The sequence below is a fragment of the Carassius gibelio genome, chromosome B20 (genome assembly GCF_023724105.1).
Source record: "Carassius gibelio isolate Cgi1373 ecotype wild population from Czech Republic chromosome B20, carGib1.2-hapl.c, whole genome shotgun sequence".
NCBI lineage: Eukaryota > Metazoa > Chordata > Actinopteri > Cypriniformes > Cyprinidae > Carassius > Carassius gibelio.
Genome location: NC_068415.1, coordinates 22281769 through 22302091, shown reverse-complemented (window position 1 = coordinate 22302091; position 20323 = coordinate 22281769). Strand labels below are relative to the sequence as shown.

Sequence of the window (20323 nt, the reverse complement as noted above, 5' to 3'; positions counted from 1 at the left end):
TTGCAATTGCATTTTTTATTTGTGGACGCATAAAATGTGACAATCCAAAACGCAAATGCAAATCGCCCATTACCGTTTGCATTTTCGTTTAAGCGAACGCACAGTGTCTGCCAAATTTAAAATGGAAATGCAAAGTCCGTTTGCAATTGTGTTTCCCATATCTTACGAGCTATGAGCCTGTCATATTTAAATAGCAATATTAATTACCACATTTGCCTTTTCACTCTCTCTGCAATGCGCACATAAACTGCCAAAACTCAAATGAAATCGCGATTCCTTTTGAATTTGAATTTCCAACGTCTACACGGAAACCTGTCAATCAAGTGACAGGGGTGGGGCCATTTTATTGGGTGTGTTTGCATTGGGAAGTTTATTTTTTATTTTATTTTTTTTATTTTTAATATTAATAATTAACCTTTTTTTTTTTTTTTTTTTTTTTTTTTGAATACAAAATTATACATACAACCAAGGCAACTGCATTCCTTCTACAGGACATAAAGATATCGAATGATAGGCTCAACACAATTTAACCAAAATGCATTGGGAAGTTTATTGGGTGTGTTTGCATTGGGAAGTGACGTCACTCACAGTCGACGGTAATAAAAGAGGCAATTGATATAATATTTAGTTTCATTTGTAATGACTGTATATATACACATTTGCTACCCCAAATCTTTGAAAAGTTGTGCTTATTCCTTTAATAATATAGTATGTAAGATAACAATAATTAACGAGGCAGAATTGACTGTATCCATTATAAACTAAAAAGGATTATTTTCTGGTTTATTTCTTTTATCAATGGGGCTGGATTTAAAAAAAATAAGAATGGGCTATTTTTCCAAATCATAAGATGGAATATGAAAGGAACAGAACAGAGTCAAAAATGTCATCAGTCCAACAAAAGTTGTGTGACAAAATTACATGATTAATTAACACTATAGTCTCGAAGGCACTGTATCAGCAACAAACACGGAAAACTGACGGGGAAGTCACATGTGTTCCTGTGGCTCAAGTGGTAGAGCATTGCGTTAGCAGCGCGAGGTTGTGGGTTTGATTCCCAGGGAACACGTTAGGTAAAATATTTTAGCCTTAATGCACTGTAATTAGCAATTCCCAATCAAATGGATTCTCTTTTAAATATACACAAATATTTTTTTATAATTCATACTTTTTTCTTCAGTGGGCCAACAATAAATTTCATTAACAGACAAATGAATGTTTTTTTAAAGCCTGTGTCAAGCACAGTTATATATTGCTATCCTAAATCCAATAAACACAAATAAATGAAATAAGCTTACTCTTACAATGTGTATCACCACAAAGACACGCTGTGGTGTTTATAATGCACAAATCAAGTTACTGTTCAACCAGATAACGATAAATATCTTCACTTGTGCTAAAGCTGACAAACATGGAGTTTCTGGACTGAACCAGCGCTATCTTTCTGCTCTGGACATTATTTGAAGTGTCTACTCAAGTCGAAATCAAAGTGCATCCTGAAGATAAGACGTCCGTGTGGTGCGTGGACCTCTGCTCCTCACCTCTGCCCTTTGCTCATACACTTCTGGTCTGCTGGGCTCCAGTGCGATCACTCTGCTCAACTCATACAGAGCCAAGTCTGCATACTTGATGTCCTTCAGAGAGAGAGAGAGAGTTACCTTCATTTATATGTACAGCTATGACAGAAATTGCACATATATTTGTAGTGTTTGATAAAGCATTGTGCATAAACTACCGTTCAAATCTTCAAATGCATTGAAAAAGTCTATTATGCTCACCAAGGCTGCATTTTAAAAAAAATAAAAAAACAAAAAATATTGTGAAATATTAAAATAGAAATGTGTTATTTAAATATTGTAATATGTATTATAATGTAATTTATTCCTGTTGTGGTAAAGCATCATTACTCCAGTCTTCAGAGCCGCATGATTCTTCAGAAATCATTCTAATATGTCGATTTGCTGCTCAATTAGTCAGTTTATCAGATCTTGCTAAATATATTTAGTGGAAACCATGGTGCTTTTTTCAGGATTGCCTTGAGGAATAGAAAGTACAATGAAGAGGATTTATTTAAAGAAATCTTTTACTGTCATGTTTGATTAATTTAATGTGTCCTTGCTGAATAATTTAATTTCTTTTTTTAGCATTGTCAAACGATTAATCGCATCTAAAATAAAAGTTTTTGTTTACATAATATACGCGTGTACTGTGTATATTTATTATGTATATAAAAATACACAGTATTTAGAAAATATTTTTATTTATATATTTATATTCATATAAATTATATCATATATCAATATATTTAATATATAAACGTAACATTTTTCTTAAATATATGCATGTGTGTGTATTTATATATACATAATTAATATACACAGCACACATACATTACATATTATGTAAACAAAAACTTAAAAATCGTAAATAATCAATAGAAACAATACCTAGAAATGATACCTAGAGTATCAAAATCAACTGCGGGCGGCAGATCCTTTTCCTACTTGGCGCCTAAACTCTGGAATAACCTACCTAACATTGTTCGGGAGGCAGACACACTCTCGCAGTTTAAATCTAGATTAAAGACCCATCTCTTTAACCTGGCATACACATAACATACTAATATGCTTTTAATATCCAAATCCATTAAAGGATTTTTAGGCTGCATTAATTAGGTAAACCGGAACCGGGAACACTTCCCATAACACCCGATGTACTTGCTACATCATTAGAAGAATGGCATCTACGCTAATATTAGTCTGTTTCTCTCTTATTCCGAGGTCACCGTAGCCACCAGATCCAGTCTGTATCCAGATCAGAGGGTCACTGCAGTCACCCGGATCCAGTACGTATCCAGACCAGATGGTGGATCAGCACCTACAAGACCTCTACTGCCCTGAAAGACAGTGGAGACCAGGACAACTAGAGCCCCAGATACAGATCCCCTGTAAAGACCTTGTCTCAGAGGACCACCAGGACAAGACCACAGGAAACAGATGATTCTTCTGCACAATCTGACTTTGCTGCAGCCTGGAATTGAACTACTGGTTTCGTCTGGTCAGAGGAGAACTGGCCCCCCAACTGAGCCTGGTTTCTCCCAAGGGTTTTTTCTCCATTCTGTCACCGATGGAGTTTCGGTTCCTTGCCGCTGTCGCCTCTGGCTTGCTTAGTTGGGGTCACTTCATCTACAGCGATATCGTTGACTTGATTGCAAATGATTGCATAGACACTATTTAAACTGAACAGAGATGACATCACTGAATTCAATGATGAACTGCCTTTAACTATCATTTTGCATTATTGACACACTGTTTTCCTAATGAATGTTGTTCAGTTGCTTTGACGCAATGTATTTTGTTTAAAGCGCTATATAAATAAAGGTGACTTGACTTGATTTGACTTTTAACAAATGGGCAAAAAGACCAGAATCTTTCATTATGATGCTAAACGAGGGACAGTGTGGAATTCATGTTGATTTTAACACCAAAAAAACTCATTCTCAACAAAACTTACCTGTAGCAGTAAAGAGAGTGCTTGATAGCGTCATCATAAAGGCAATTTTCAATGAGAACATAGCTAATGGATGAAATAAAAACAAAAGAGTGTTAGCAGAGCATGTCAACCAAAGACAAGCACAAAAAACACACGTGCCAAAGTCAAAACAATGAGCTGATACACACCAAGTTCCTCATTGGTATTTTGGTCGGCTTCCTTCCGCTGTTGGACAAACAGCTTTGCCTGATTCTGTGGTGACAGAAAGAGAGAAAGAAAAACATGTCAGGAAGTCTGTCAACCCTCTAACAATCAATCCAACCCAACAGTGGATGCAAAAACAATGTGAAGAAAGCCATAATTACAGAGGATGAGAAAAACACCTTTTTCTGTGCTGGATAGGAAGCGTTTTGGTTTGACACTCTTCTTACATCTGTCTATGTTATAAACAGGAATAATTCACCTGGAAATGAAACTTCTGTCATCATTTACACACCCTCACACGCTTTATTAATTTTCTTTCTTCAATAAAAACTCAAAATATTAATGTACCAGTGTCTCTTTTTCATGTACTTCAAATGAATAGGGTTTTGAAATCACAAAAACAGAAAAGAGTTATTTTAAGTTTGTCATATTTCATAATGTATTTTTTTTTTAAATCGCAAAGCAAAACAACAACAACATTAAAGCACATTTTATTGTGCTTTTTATTTTGTATTATTTTATTTTTGAGCTTAAAAGCCCCAGAACCAAGTCACTTAGTCAATATTCTTCAAAGGTTCACTTCTGTGTTCAAAATTAAGCAAGTAAAAATGAGTTCATTTTCATTTTGGCCTGAACTTATAATTATTGGATGGACTTGCAGGGCAGGTCGCTCCCCTCTTCACACTCCGGGTACTCCAACTGACTCTAAGGGACCAAAAGACCTTTACCAGACAGGACAGATAAAAGGCTAACCAAATAACTTTGGCTTGAACTAAACATAATGAGTGTTGTTTTCAAAACAATACACATCTAGATAACTGCTTTCTGACTGGCTTTGCTGCAGAACCCAAATCAAGTGGATACAGAATTAAATACAGTACCAAAACTACATAATGCTCAGAAAATTACAAGGTAAAACATGATATCCTCATCGCAAGTATTAAATTCAGTCAGGATTGTTTTTACCATGCATAAATTTGTCCATGGATTTAAAGTTTCCCCCCTCATGTTGTTTCTAGTCTGTATGAGCTTCTTTCTTCTGCCGAGCGTAAAAGATGAGAATGTCTTGAATAATGAGAATGGGGAAAAAATCCTAAATTAAGTAATTGTACCCTTAATATTGTTTTCATTTAGCAAATTATTATTATTATTATATTACATGTACTGCTATTTATCATTAGCACTGTAATGCAGAAGGTTGCAATACAGTAATGAGAAACTGAGAATATGTTGTGCACTTTAGCATAATGTACATAATTATCAATAAAATAATGTGACAGTGCAGAACTTCCCGGGGACTCTCCGGTGTTCTTTGTGTTGTTCTAGAGTTGGCCGTGTTCTGCACAGCTGTGTAGTTCATTCTCTCGAGTCTGGACGGCGCAGCGCTGCTGTGCTTCTTCTCTAGCCTTCGCTCTGCTCTCCAGCTACGGTAAAGTGCTGTTAGTTCCAGCTGCCATCTGAGAGAAGGATTTCTCCCCGCTCTGCTTCAGCCTTGTACGACTGTTCGTCCTGACCTCCAATTCACAAGCTGTAAGAGGTGAATACATCAACCTTTATAGAAGCCATACACATTAAACACACTCACAGACACTCTTTCATTCACATGAACACCCAGAGCCAAAGTGGAAAGTCCACATCACACTCAACACTTTCTCTTTCCCACAGATGTGCGTTCCCACAGAGGACTGTATTGTTTAGAGTGGGCCGTTGTTTGCATAAGGTCTTCACGGGTGTGCTAACCACCCCCAGCAGTTCCTGTAGTGTGTGCAGATGGTCCACCAACACTGTTATAGGGACATATCAACAAAACAGTGTTTATTTAAAGGAACAGTCCACATCAGAAATGAAAAATGACTCGCCCTCAGGAGATCCAAGATGTAGATGAGAACAGATTTGGAGAAATGTATCATTACGTCACTTGCTCGCCAGTGGATCCTCTGCAGTGAATGGGTGCCATCAGAACGAGAGTCCAAACAGCTGATAAACACATCATAATAATAATAATCCACAAGTAAAACAAAGAATCCACAAGATGTATGTTTGTAGGCTATCATTAGGATGTGTTTGATTCAGTGAATAAGTGGTCTAGTCTGAATCAGGAGAGAAATATGCACGGATCAAGCACTGTTCATAAGCAAAAGCACTTCAAAACAGTTATGGTGGAAAATATTTGCAACAGAGGATGTACTTTTTCACTGGAGGGAATGTTATTATGGTTTATGGACTAGCATTTCGGTCAGAGGCTATGGTTTAAAGCAAAATAGCCGAGACTTAATGATGGATTTGTTTCTTAAAAACACTATTCTTCACTTCACAGGACATTAATTGGAGATTTTTTAAATGCCAAATTTCTTTTGTCATGGACACATTTAGGGTTTTCTGCATCTGTCAATGCTGTAGTCCAGAATCCAGGAGTCCGGATGATAAATGGATGCTCTATGAACCGAAGCAAAACCTTCATCATGAAAAATTAAGAGTCCAAGAACGTTTGAAATACAAAACTGTTTACCTTGTAAGACGTCTGAGACGTGCCTGTCATTACTTCGGAGATGTTGTTTGATCAAGATGTTCTGTACAAAGGAATTCATTGGCAAGTCCAAATGAAACTAAATGAGGTCACAGAGAGCAAATAGTTTATCTTTACTATGGTTACCATGTTTATGAGTTTTTACATGCTTCTATGTCAGACATTTGTCTTCACTTGTGAATCCTCTTCATACAGAAGAACTAGTTTGAGAGCGAGCATGTGTGATTTTCACAGTTTAAAAAGACTTTGAAGGCACAGCTTCACATTCCTGAGGTTGTTATTTGTCAAATTCCTCAATTAGCTCTGCTGAGAGAAGACGTTAACTCAGTTATACTCCAGATGCCTGCGGACTAGTGTCGACACCATACTGTAATCATCTGAATGCCATCTGTTTTTATCCGGGTGTTTAGTTATGGACTTTCTTACTGATGTAACTGATGCCTGGTACATAAAGTGCGGGTCTTCAGTATGAACTTTACAACTTGTTCTGATGAATAAATCTTGCACTGATTTGCGAAACTGAGTGTTTTGTAACAGTTTAGCTGAGGGGGATTGTGGTTATTAAAGGCTATATGTTTGAGTCATTGTGGTATTGGTTCATATTCATATTTCATAACTTTCAAACCACATTTAACAAGTCGTAAGAAGTCGTGCACAGAAAATATTTAGTACTGAAGAGTGCGAATTTCATAATTGTTTTCGGTATCAATCTCAAAGCAGGAGAACCTTGTAATATCTATTTTCAGATTTACAATTTAAAACCTTAACTGTGTTTGTGTGTGTGTGAGTATACACTGATATATATATACATAAACACACTGTATTTGAAAGATAAAATAATTGAGATGAATATATATATATATTTTTTTATTTTATTTTTTTTATACATGTTATTTATATATATATATATATATATATATATATATATATATATATATATATATATATATATATATATATATATATATATATGTTTTTCTGTGTATGGAGTGGAAATATTCAAAGCACACTGGATCTATTTTGTCATCTGAAGATTGTTATGACTAAACACGGGTCAGTGTGGAGCGTCCACAAGCCAGAACAGGTTTTTAAGTGTCTTTGGTGCTTGATTGTGCTCTGGTATTCGTATAGGGTTAGGTTCAGCTCTGAAGTATCTCTGTGTGTCTGTTTCACAGATCAGTATTGTGTAAGAGGAAAATAGCATGCTAAAAAAGTCCTGAAATGAAATGATCCAATAGGTAGAGAATGTAAGGTTCCCCAGTAAGGTGTTTTCCCCTTTTATTAACCCATGCAGTGGCTCTTGTACTACAGTCTCTTTCACTTGTTGGAGTTTGAGCAGGAAAATCCCCGGTCAACGTGACGCAGACACATTCAATAACGATTACAGTAATCCAGCTCAATCTGCTTGAACAGGTGCTTAGGCCCAAACTCAGAGGTGTGGATTTAGATTGAGAGATTTAGAGCACAGCTATAAAACCCCCTCATATGGAAACATTGAAGACAAGCATCCATCCTCCATTTAGCTGAAGGACACAGTATAACTGCATCAGTATTGATGTAATATCCTATTAAGTGTTCTAAGATATCAGGTATCAAAGAAAGCACAGTTACACTTGTGAGGAGTGAAAGATCATAATATCATCAGTGGCCCGCAGCGGTGTCCAGAACGCCGTTATTCATCTCCTCATTATTCAGCATCAACTTGTGACTTTTATCCCATTGTCAGATCAGGGCATGACTCAAGTGTTCTGCACAGCGATGCCGTAGAAGAACCATATTTGGTTCCACAAAGAACCATTCAGTCAAAGCTTCTTTAAAGAAGATCTCTTTCTCACCTTTTTATAAACTGAAGAACTTTAGCCAGATGATTTAAGTTATGCAGGATAGTCAAATAATATATCAAAAAGGAGATGGAGAGTTAAACGGAGTGCTTTGCATTATTTGATGCAATATTCCACACAGTAAGCTCTATACTGTTCATTTTGGCATTATGTAGGTCAGGCTGATATTCTACGCTTAACATTTGCATACTGTGCACAGTATACACACTAAATACTCAAATATACTAAATACTAAATATTATATCCCACAATGCATCATTGGATGAAGCTAAAGTATTATCAACTGCATTCATTATTTGACGGGACTAAGAGCTTTTTATACAAAATTGCATTTAAAATGAAGAATAAACAACTGGAATTAAGGTAAAAATGTAATGTGACAACAGTCTCAAACGCTTATTCTGAAAAGCCACATTTTTCTCCACTTATTATTATTTTTTGAATAAATAAAGGTGTTTATTTCATAATTATGCTGATGTTTATATTGAATGTAGAATCTGAACACTAAAATTCTAAAGTGACATTAAAACGCATAAAAACCACATGGACCATACATTATTGCATTTATTTTATATCGCTAACACACACAATAGAACATACAAAAGGATCATTCCTGTATCAATGATCAGTTCAAACCTCAAATATGCAATGTTTTGCATTTAAATACATTTTAAAAAAATGGAAAAGCATTCAAAAACAAAAACACAAACGCCATCTAACCAGATCTTCGTACGCAGAACCGCAGCAACTGCAGAAATCACTTCACAACCAACCACGGAGAGCAAACAGGCCAGAAACCACTTTTACTGACTTCTATGCAAATTACAAAACAAACCGAGTGGGAATTTCCAAGCAGGATCACAGCAATAAATCACCGCAGGGTAGAAGATAATGAGATGGTGGTGAGCAGACATTTACATTCTGTTAATGAGAGGGACTGAAATGGATGCATGAAGATACTGGATGTAGATATGAAACTGTATGATAGCAGAGATGGCAGAAACACCTGGATTCAAAGCCAAGGTGCGTCAAGGCACGATGTGTAAAGTCCATTGCTGATTTTAGTCAAAGCACCTAAAGCCTTGCTGGTTTCATAAACATTTTTCATATATCAGAATGTTTAATATATAGTAAGAGTGTGTTCAAATTGAATCAGGATTTGTGTAAATGCTGGCTATTAATAATAGCTACTTGTTTGTGTCTGCTGGTGTAAAAAAAAAAAAAAAGATCTCCGAGCTCAAACACATTAGAGGTAGAAGACATTATCTCTCGGCTAACATTAGTGTTCTTGTAGAGGTAAAATGCTTACATTTTGGCATGCTATGATATGCACACACTGAATCTTTGTGGTGTATTTAATGGGCATTGTATTTGCCAAAACAAAGTTTATTATCTCACATTATGAATACAGGTGACCTTATGCAAGTCATTTGAGCAAAAAATAAAAAAAATAAAAAAAAAAGACAGGATGACACTCCCATGATATGCACAGAGAGGAAGTTCAAGCACAACGGAAGACTGAATCCAAGCAGCAATGATGAGGAAATAAATAAAACATCTACAATACACCATCTACGATAGGTTTACACAAGGTGAGAAGGAAATACTATTGAAATGTTCTGGAGCTGGTTATCAATTTACTATATGTTCCTAAGGAGTTACACAATACATAATGCAAAGAGCAAACTGGGACATTGCGTTTTGTTTTGGTGATGCTGTCACAAGATCTTTGCGCTGGTTAGACCCTGGATTACAGTTTAGCAAAGAATACATAGCATTTCCAGCATGTTCAGAATTCATATTTTCGATAAAAAAACAAATCCCTGTCTTCTGCAAGCACCCAGCAAGCGACTGCTCAACAAGAAATAAGACTTTTCGATATTCAGAGGGGTGAAGCATCAAACTAATGTCTAGAAATCAATCAATACAAGTTTAACATGATTTACTGTAAACCTTATTATGAAATGATATGCTTCACCCCTTATTAAAAAGATCCTATAAAACTTCCAATGTTGATTAAATCAGAAGAAAAATAATACTATATAGAATATCATACAATAAATAATAATTCTCAGTTATATGTCCTGTAGAAAGAGTCTGCTGTAAAACTAAACAATGCCAGCAAACTAAATAATGGCACAGCTTGTATTTATTACAGAATAAAAGTCAAGTGTTTTAGATTGTGATATGGAACGAGTCATGTATCCAGCCTTCTTTGGATGTCCCGTTTTTAGGAGAGGTGTCATTTCCATCGGGCGTCTCGGCTGGCGTCATACCGGATTCAGTATAATATTCCTCATCTTCGTCGAAATAACCGTTCTCCATCCCGTAGGGTCCATCCGCGCTGGACACAGCGGAGAGGTCCTGGCAGCTGCCCTTGTACTCCTGGATGGACTCGTGAAGGGACCAGAGCTGACAGAGCAGGGACATGTCCTGCTGCCGCAGACCAACCTGTGCAAACAAACTCGAATGAGTGCTTACGGAAACATCAGAGGGACAACACATTCCACACTAGAGCAAAGTGACTTTTACTTTGAAATAGATCTGTGGCTTTTACTCACATAATGCATATTCTGTGTTTGCATTCCAAACCTTATGTTCTTCAGGTTGAGCTTTGTTCTGTTATTGTAATGATTTGACCCTTTCCCAGTGATGGTTCAAGTGTTACAGCAAAACAGACCCAAACCGAACCGGTTGTTTTTAAATTAGGGACGTAGGAACCCTGCATTTTTGTGCATTTAGAACATTTAAATTAAATACAAATTTGGGCAACACTAGTCCTGAATATATGAACCAAACCAAACACTCATTTAGAACATTTTTGTGGATCAAGGTCACATTAAAATAACTTGAAGGGATCATTTGTGGCCATCGCAGGCAAGTTTTGATTGTGTGAACTGAACACTGGAATCGAAAATACAAAGCGAACATTTTTGTTCATCACTCGCACAATCGAACATTTGAATCGAACATGGTTGGGAATCACAGAAGTGCTCAAAATGTTATATATATATATATATATAATTATTATAAAAAAAAGAATGAAAATCGATTTCACTTTCAAAACATTTATATAAAAAAATACATATAATTTGCAGGATTTGTTCATTACAGTCTAGACTGATCAAAAATGACAAACCGAACATTCTCCAATTGGCGGACTAAGAGAATGTTAAAGCATTCAAATTAAACATTTAGAATAACGGCCACGTTCCAAAAATCCCAAGTGAAAATTTCTGGGCACCACACACTAGTTTTCTACAGCATAATCGAACATTTTGGGTCGTCATAAGTGCATTCAAAACATCTGATTTAGACATTGAGCACCACCCACATTTTTGTTCATCACTGGAACATTCTAATCGAACAATACTGTTGGGAATCAAAAGGAAACTAACAAACAAATTAATTAATGAATTAATTGGGCATGACAAGCCCACCAGAGCATAATAATCGAAAACATTGTTGGGAATCACATGAGTGTTCTAACATTCAAATCGAACATTTTCCAGGATAACGGTCACCCTTCGAATCATTCGAAGAGAATATTTTTGGCCGTTTCAGACGAGTTGCGAACATTCTAATCGATTAATCTGGGCTTCACATGCGCCTTCGATTCTTGTTCCTTCCGAACTGTCGAATCGATTCGCGTTAAACAAAAAATCTATTCGTGACTACGCTAAGAATGTTGACTGGGCAGAAAGGTAACTCGTCTTTAACACCCATTCACTGACAAGTAATTAAATGAACGCCTGCAGTCAGAGAACAGCTGTTGCTTACTATTCTGTAACGTTACCCTTACCATCTCTTTTCTGAGCAAAGCAAGGGCGGCATCCAGGTTTGCTGGTTTATTGGCCAGCACACTGTCCGTGTTATTCCTTCCTCGGCTCAAGTCGTCCTGAATCATGGTCTTCTTCACGTACATCCTCTCCATCTCTCTCCACGAGCCGCCGCTGGAGTTGAGCAGTCCGCTCAGGCTCTTGGGCAGCGGCGGAAGACCCTCGATACAGGCCAGCACACCGCCCGCTGCTCCATTCCCGACCTTACCATTCATACTAACATCCACAGATAACACGCTCTGCTCACAGACGAGTGGACAGTAACAGCATGTGATAATTTTCTTAAAGACCTTTACACCCTGACGTCGAAAAACCCATGTAACGGCCACCGCAGCGAACAACACTATAATCTGAAGCTGGAACTCAACTCGCACTTCCTGTCGATTTAAAGAGACCCAGGACAGACTGGGCGTGGCCACCAGTGACGGACAGCGAGGGCATTGAATATTCATGAGAATTAAGTTCTGAATTAATATTTTCTTCAGATCAAAGCGCAGCCAGAGGAGCTATTGTCTGGTAACCTACATTTTCATAAAATGTATGACATTATTGGGTCTTGCTACTGACCTTTTTGAAAAACAAAAACAGTAGTATTAAGGAAAAGATAAATTATAACAAAAATTATCAACGTAATAAATATAAAATAGTACAAACGAGTTAATTATATATATATATATATATATATATATATATATATATATATATATATATATATATATATATATATATATATATATATATATAGATTTCGCAATGTGTTCTAAATTTGATTTGTTTTTTTTATGAAATTAATATTATTTGTTACTGATCTGTTTGGGGGAAAAAATAACAAACAATAAATAGATCATTTTCAGAATCATGTACATCACATGTATATTTGGTTTTGAAAAAAACAAACAAACAGTTACTTTAGAAAAATAAAACAAAGTAAAATAACACAAAACGCAAAAAAATGAGAAAAACTATAATAAATTATAACAAGAAAAATAAATATATAAAAGATGAATGAATAAAGATAAATTAAATAAAAATACATTTTGCAATAAAACATATTCACTTTAATCAGGTGCTAAAAACGTACTTTTATAAATACAAATGTGTTGCATCTGTTGTTATATTGTAATTTAGTGTTGGTGTTTTGATTACTGAGTTAAATCCAGACCACACTCTTCTAATGGCAGCTCAGACCTTGGCTTGTGGAGCACATGGGCAGGAAATAGTCCGATGTATTGACTCAGGATGAGGTCAGGGCCGGAATCCTGACACGGAACAAAGGTGTCAGCAGCGGACAGATGGTGAGCACGAGCAGCCACGGATCCGCCCCTCTGACACACACACACACACACACACACACACAGCTGCAGCTGGACACAAAGCACTGGCATGAGGCCAGTACAAAGACAGCATGTGCGAGCACACACACACAAAGACAAAGCTGCTAAACTTCTCGGTCTCCTTTAACAACAAACAACTACATACAATGAACACATGAACATATGAAATGCAGTCTGACTGAAGCGGTTATCTGTGTTGGATACTCTTGAGAACAGTGCAGTAAGATAAAGATCTGACCACGTTCTGTCATGATAATATAGATCCAAACAATTCACTTTTTACTGGCTCTTGTGTCATTTTTGTGTCAACACAAGACACACATTATGATGAATGACTACCATATTCTGCTTGGGTAAATTAAGTAAAACCCATTTACCATGTTTTCATGCTGTAAAATGGATCAAATATTAAATAATTTTCACAGTTTTCAATCATTGTCCAGGAAGTAAAATAACTTTTGGTGGGAAAATAACAGTATAGACATCTATGTGCAATATTTGTGTGGTTTGTGTCACTCTTAAAACCTTCAGCTCTCTTTGATAAAATGACACAAATACACATTTCCGAAGAAGAAATAAACACCATTAGTCAGCCAGTGCTTAATCTTTAAAAACTTGAGCTCTTATTTCACTCTTGTTCATTTATTTACTCAATAAAATCAAATTTATCTTGATCACAGCACATATAAGAAGCCGTTCACACAGTATGATTTTTTCTATTCCACCATTGTATTTTCCCATTGTTTTTCTATGTAAACACACGAACGTGTTATACTCAAGTCTCTCGCAGCATTGTGTGCATAAAAGAGATCAAAGGGTAAAGGTAAAAGTATTTAAACTTGAAAAATTAACATCCTTTTTCCAGTTTATTACTATTGCACTTCACTTTCTTAATGTTTTATGTAAACGTGCTTTTACTATTGTTGTCCTGTCTGTTTGCAGCATTTTAAAATTATGGTAGTCAAGTTAAAATGAACTTAAGTTCATCTCAAAACAATTCAAAGTGAAAATTTTAGGCATTACAAACTATTTGCGGACATTTGAATCAAACCATTTTTTCAAAAAAGACATGTTCAAAATTTCCTTCCGAACTTCCAAACCTGTGCTTTGACTTTTGCTCTTGCATCTTTCGCGGTGTCTTAAGCACAACACAGCATTTAAAAAAATAAAATAAAAAATAGTGCTCAAGTTATAATAAGTTCTACATTTTAACATTATGCCTTTCTTAGATAAATCATTCAAAGTGAAAGTTTTTGGCAGACTAGTTGCAAACATTCTAAATCAAACACTTTTGGCATTACGGTTATTTTCAAAACGTTCTAATAAATTTGACCTTTTTTTTTTTCTAACACATGTTGTGTGAATGGCCCTAATTTTACTTGATTCTGTAAAAATACTTTCTTGGAAATTACAAACAAGCATATTCATTTTTTAAATATTACCAGAATTACCATATGTAAAACTCAATGTAAAAAAAAGACTTAAGTTTTCACCAACTATAATGTTTCAAAAAGATAAAAAGATACTGAAATACACAATCGAACATTTATTTCAACAAAGTTAATAACTACAAAAGCCTATAGGCAACATGAGTCAAAAATAAATCAGGCACAATTTTGAATTTTAAAAACAAGATAGAAGATCCTATGTAAGCGGTTTCCACCTCTAAACAAAAAATAAAACAAGTGAATTGTCTTTTTATCTCTAAATTCTGACTTTATAACTTGCAATTTTGACTTTATAACTAGCAATTGCGTGAATTGCGAGATATAAACGTGCAATTCTGAGAACAAAAAAAAGTCTGAATTGTAAGATAAAAAGTCACGATTACCTTTATTTTTTATTCATTGGCGGAAACAGGCTTCCGTACAATCCACTTAACAAAATCAACATACAAACATTTATAACCTTAATAAACTTCTTTACATAGTATCAATATAAAACCATTTTAAAACAAAAAGTCTGCACCTAAATTAAACAACAATAAATTGTGCAAAGTTTCACTCCCAACAGAGAATGATGCATTAACTAACAGCAAGGTTTGCTTGAGAACCTGTAGTGCATGTTAAAACGACATGCATACATTACAAATGACATCAGCAATGCCTGCAGCATGCCAAAGACTAAACAAATCAATGCGTCCTGCCTCTTTTTGCATAAATCAATGTTATGCGCAAAGGCCTATAAGTGAACCACGCTAAAAGTAACATCTTCGTTATCTGCAAGTAACCCGAGTGGCGTGAACTCGTCTCGTTTCCTTCAAAAGTGGGTCGTTGCTTTTTAAACAACAATACTCCTGACTTAACAATATATCCTGACTATTATTACATCAAAAGGTTTTAACCTGCACACCCAATATTCACTTCTGGGTGGGGCTCCTTTTTGAATGTGCGCATTCCTCTAGGGCACAAAGTAGATGGCTGGCACAAGCTCCGCCCCCAATCATGGCCAACCTGCCAGAGCTGTTATTGATGACACAGAGATGAAAGCGACCTTGTAAAGCCTGATCTGGCAGAAAACTAAGCACATCTAAAATCCCACAGCGGACAGCCAACGCATGCGAAATTCAGTACTGCTGATTCGACATGAACCGCGGACATCAACCCACACAGTGAGTGACACCGCTTTAAACCACTCACTTAATTTCAACTACGCTGTCAATCACGAACAACATTCTTCCCATGATGCAAAAATGAGGTAGAATAAGTCAATATGAGCAAATATGAAGCACTTTGTAGACTTAAATGACTTACAAGTTTATTTTAAGAACTGTCGCTTATTGCATTGGAATTAAAATATCTATTAGTACAATGATATAACATAATATTTAATATTTCTATTTCAAGCTATACCTGAGCAATGGAATATCACAGTTAAGCGCTTTATTAAAGCCCTTTGGCCTGTACTTCGTCTCAGAGATCATGACAGACAGGAATCCAGATGTTCATTAATTGTGGACTCTGGGACTTTGACGTGGCAGACGGGGCAGTGGACGGTGATCGGGATCACAGGATTGTTAGCGTGCTGATCCCTGACTAGCAGAACGGCGTCTTCCACCTCCTCTCTCTGCTGCACTGTGGACGTGGAGGACTTGCCATTTGTCTGCTGGAAGTCATCAAAGATATGTTCAGATTTATGGTCATCCCATGATCTCTTCTTGGCTCCTGAAGACGTAGTCCCTGATGTCCGGGGGCTGCCGATGCTTCTAGGGCTCGGAAAGTTGGATTCAGGCTTTTCAGAGCCCCCGAAGTGCTTGGAACCGGACCCTGAAGTAACCGAGGCATGTGAACTTTGAGGATTGCCCGTGTTTCGGAATTCTGAGCTTGAAGCATCTGATCCTAGTTTGTGGTTACTTCCGAAGAGCTTCGAAAAGTAACCTGGTGTTCCAGTTGGAGGCTTTTGGGGGCTTCCAAAAGATTTCGACTGGGAACCTTGGAATTTCGAAGTCTGAGCACTGCTGCCGAAATATTTGGGGAGATGCGACTCTGGCTTTGGCCCTGTGGCACTGTATGAGTGATGGTTATTGGTCAAGCTAGTTTGCCCGTCTAAAGCACTAGACGAAGACGGTCCATTGCATTTAGCATGGTTTGCTGTTGAGGCATCTGCGGCAGACTTGGAGGAACCAGCAGCACTGACTGCCCTCTCTGGTGATTTTAGGACTATGGCCTGGAAGAGATCTCGTACCGACCTCTGCTTGCCTTTTAAGTCATTGCCTTTGGAAATTCTCACAGGCGAGCCGTTGACGTTGACGAAGGCATTAGTGTTACTAACAGACTTCCTGCGGGGAACATTCGATGCACCTGAGCTGAGTCTTTTGAACGAGTTTGACTCGCCGGGCTGCAGTCTTGGAAGGAGCGGTGAGTCAGGAGGAGAGGCGAGAGGTTCGGCTTGTGCTTTAGGAGGACTCTGACTCTGCTTGTTCGTGGAAGTCCCTCCAAGAACAAACCCTCTCCCACTGAATGGAATGATATTTCTGATGTCTTGTGAGCCAGAGCCTGCAATACAATACATAACAATATAGTTCAGTCATTTGAAGCTAAAGTTTGATTTCTAGAATAGCGTACAACGTACAATGTTTTGTTTGATTGATCAACTCCATATTGCAACACTGGCTCAACCAATGGAATTAGTTTGGGGTGGGATCAGTTGCTTTGACCTAAGGCAGAGAGGTTTTCTGTTCTTTAAACCTTAAAGTGTGTTCATGGTGTTAAGGTACGGATGCATGTTCAGACATTCATAAAATAATGAAACTGATCTAAAATGCTGGCAGTGGTTGACAACGTTTTTAAGAACACTGGTGTGAAAAGAGATAATACATAATGTGGGAATATCGACTGGATCACCTGTTGAACTGCTCGGAGGCTTTGTATTCTTGGAGGTCTCACCGGAAGGATTCTTGTCTTTATTTTTATTACTTTTGCCTGTTTTCCCATAATTCTCTGGCTCTTTGATTTTGGTGTATGTTCCACCGCAGGTCCTCTGGTGTTCAGCCCACCAGGGGTCTCTGGCCGAGGGAGGTCTGTTCATCGCACGCTTTACATATCCAAAGAACGGTCTGCGGTTCTGACAGGGTCCATTACAGCGCCACCAGTGCTGTCTGTACACGTCCACCTCATCGTGAAAGGAGTGATATATCTGTGATCACAGAAATTGGTGTCATTAATATTTTCGAGGTTAGACTCCAACCACTCATAAAGTCATGACGTTTCCAGATCCAAAAATTTGAGAATACCATCTCAACCGCCGTTTATGAGCCCTATTAATTTATAGCACATCTGTAAGCTAAGCTTTTAAAAACTAATGGTCAGGTTTAATATTTCAACAATTCATAACATTCTTTCGGTATGGAGGTAAAGGTTAGGATCATGGGTTTTCGGTGGTGCTACAACAAACTATTAGTATTTTTTTAAGCACCATTTGTGTTTGCTTTTGGGATATGATAGAACATTTGGACCCTGGAAATGGTGACGTCAAGCTGGATATGGTTTAATACTGAATATCGGATCCGCTTCTTACAGTGATGTTGGTGCCACTTGCTTGGTTGATCCTGTTCATGTGTTTGCAGAACTCTGGACCATGGCCATCTCGATCTCTGTTGTTTTGAGTCACAAAGAGAAGAGCGTGGATCATCTCATGAAGCAGAGTCTGTGGAAAGAAACAGTAACATTAAAATCAAGCTGCAGCTGATCAAGAAATACATTTAAGGCACATAATACAACATGATAAAAGTAAATGAGAATTTTAAATTTCCTCACCTAAAACAGAAAGAAAAAGATGCTAAAGAAATGGACCAAGTTATATAATTTACAATAGGGTGTAGTGTTGTGTCAACAGTGTTGAATTGTGCACAGTATGACCAAAACATGTAGTCTGACATATGAAATCATATCCTGAAAAATCCAGTTTATTGAACTTTAAAACATTCACGCAGCCAAAAACGGTTGCATATGTTTGATGTTTTGTATCATATTTGATACATCAGACTTTTATGGTCTATATAATTGTATATAGTGAGAATACAGTGCTCATACCCTGAAAGAAAACACTGGGCAAAAATATGTGCAAAAGTTAATTATATATGAAAATCCAATAGCTTGTAATTTAAATCAATGACATTTTTATTACAGTACAGCAGAATATTTACATGAAATGCATAAAGGTCTACTGTAAATATAATATGTCACTCGATATCTCCCAATAATATGTCTTAGTAAGATTATAATCAAATTCTTAGTTTTATAATCAAAGCTCAGTCACTTTTAAAGTGGGAGCAAAACCTAATACAAACAATACAAAGATAACTGAAACACAATAGTTCCTCATTTTAAAATACATTTTTTATCTTAAAAAAAAAATAAAAAATATTTGAACATTAGTAAACCTAAGCTACATTAAACGATCATCTTGAAACATTCAATGTTATTCCAAAATGTTATTCTAACATTTTATAAATCAGTAAGACAAAATTAAACCTAATTTACAGTAAATATTACTAGCAATATAAGTTATTGTCATGTTTATGTCATAAAAATATTTTAATATCTATTGGATGATTTTTTTTTTAACTACACTAAAATATGTATAGAGTTAAAGGATTAAATGGGGATGTTTTGATTCTGTTTGAACAAACCTGTACGAGATCTCTGCGGGGTCTGAGCTTCAGGAGAGGTTCACTGAGTCGAATTGAACACAAGCCTCCTCTTCCCTCATAAGAGCAGACTCCAGCACATCTGAGGAGTCCAACAGCACAGTCATCCACAAATATTAGGCTTTTTTAAAGCACATTTTACCAATTCTTACCAAAACCACAGCAATCTTTTAATAAATACTATTCATTTGGTATGTAATAATTGATAAGTGATATATAATTCCAGATGAAAAGACACGTGTTCAGTGTGGATCTGGTGAGATGTGTGGCTCTTACAGGGTCATCCGGGGACTCCACCTGACCTCCACACCGCTGAGTTTGCCCCAGAAGAACTGGTCGTTGAACTGCAGGAACATGGCTCTCACGTCCGGACTGGGGTCCAGCGTCTCCCACGACTCGTCCACGACGGACAGCGGTCTCTCTGGACCGGGCTGAGAGTAGGACATCACATCCAGAAGACCAGAGTCAATTTTCCGCTTCTTACTGGACGGAGATTCTTCATCAAGCGCGGTCTCCTGATCAAACTGCTCTTGTAAACGAAGAGCCAGTAAAAAGTCTTCGTCCTCCATCTTCAGTCTGTTTTAGCGAGAGCAGCTCAACACCATCAATCAGCACAAAAAAAACTCCTCACGAAACCGTTAATCGCTACCAACGACACTCTCGCCGAATATATCGAAGGGTTTAGTGTGGATTCTGGTCTAATCGCGGGTTTTCATGAGTGTGATGATGAAGTTTAACGTCTCGGATTTTTGAAAGAAAACTGTCAGTGTAATTCAACTAGAGACCTATGAGAGGCAAACTGCTGGCCAATCGTGAAGTCACACAATGTTGGGAAATGGGAATGACGGGAAATACATTTTTAAGCTTAATTGTTATAATGGTACGTTATATGTATGAACAGAGCAACATTGGAGACGTGTTGATGTTACAATATAAAA

At 37.0% G+C, this 20323-nt stretch overlaps 2 protein-coding genes and 1 long non-coding RNA gene across 3 annotated transcripts; all 3 read right to left on the bottom strand.

Moving 5' to 3' along the window:
- Positions 1 to 482: 482 nt before the first annotated feature.
- On the bottom strand, positions 483 to 3924 carry LOC127983844 (uncharacterized). Its single transcript, XR_008160503.1, has 3 exons — positions 3681 to 3924; positions 3514 to 3576; positions 483 to 1634 (listed from the first exon to the last, which is right to left on the bottom strand). It is a non-coding gene; the product is annotated as an uncharacterized LOC127983844 (long non-coding RNA).
- A 5639-nt stretch (positions 3925 to 9563) lies between these two features.
- LOC127984572 (protein FAM89A) lies at positions 9564 to 12279 on the bottom strand. The gene is made up of 2 exons (XM_052587277.1): positions 11867 to 12279; positions 9564 to 10515 (listed from the first exon to the last, which is right to left on the bottom strand). The coding sequence occupies exons 1-2, from the start codon at positions 12116 to 12118 to the stop codon at positions 10240 to 10242; spliced, it is 528 nt and encodes a 175-aa protein (XP_052443237.1). The 5' UTR covers positions 12119 to 12279; the 3' UTR covers positions 9564 to 10239.
- A 2489-nt stretch (positions 12280 to 14768) lies between these two features.
- On the bottom strand, positions 14769 to 20239 carry sprtn (SprT-like N-terminal domain). Its single transcript, XM_052586325.1, has 5 exons — positions 19662 to 20239; positions 19368 to 19467; positions 18254 to 18382; positions 17581 to 17872; positions 14769 to 17232 (listed from the first exon to the last, which is right to left on the bottom strand). Exons 1-5 carry the CDS (start codon positions 19952 to 19954, stop codon positions 16157 to 16159), a joined length of 1890 nt encoding a protein of 629 aa, XP_052442285.1. The 5' UTR covers positions 19955 to 20239; the 3' UTR covers positions 14769 to 16156.
- Between the last annotated feature and the right edge of the window lie 84 nt (positions 20240 to 20323).

Bases quoted from the DNA above. Each gene is read 5' to 3' on its own strand.
- LOC127984572 (XM_052587277.1), bottom strand. From the start codon at position 12,118: ATGAATGGTAAGGTCGGGAATGGAGCAGCGGGCGGTGTGCTGGCCTGT. The intron at 10,516-11,866 runs GTAAGGGTAACG...TTGTTTGCACAG, and splicing joins CTTTGCTCAGAAAAGAGATG to GTTGGTCTGCGGCAGCAGGA.
- sprtn (XM_052586325.1), bottom strand. From the start codon at position 19,954: ATGGAGGACGAAGACTTTTTACTGGCTCTTCGTTTACAAGAGCAGTTT. The intron at 18,383-19,367 runs GTTTGTTCAAAC...TTCTTTCCACAG, and splicing joins CCCGCAGAGATCTCGTACAG to ACTCTGCTTCATGAGATGAT. The intron at 17,233-17,580 runs GTGATCCAGTCG...ATTGTATTGCAG, and splicing joins GCCTCCGAGCAGTTCAACAG to GCTCTGGCTCACAAGACATC.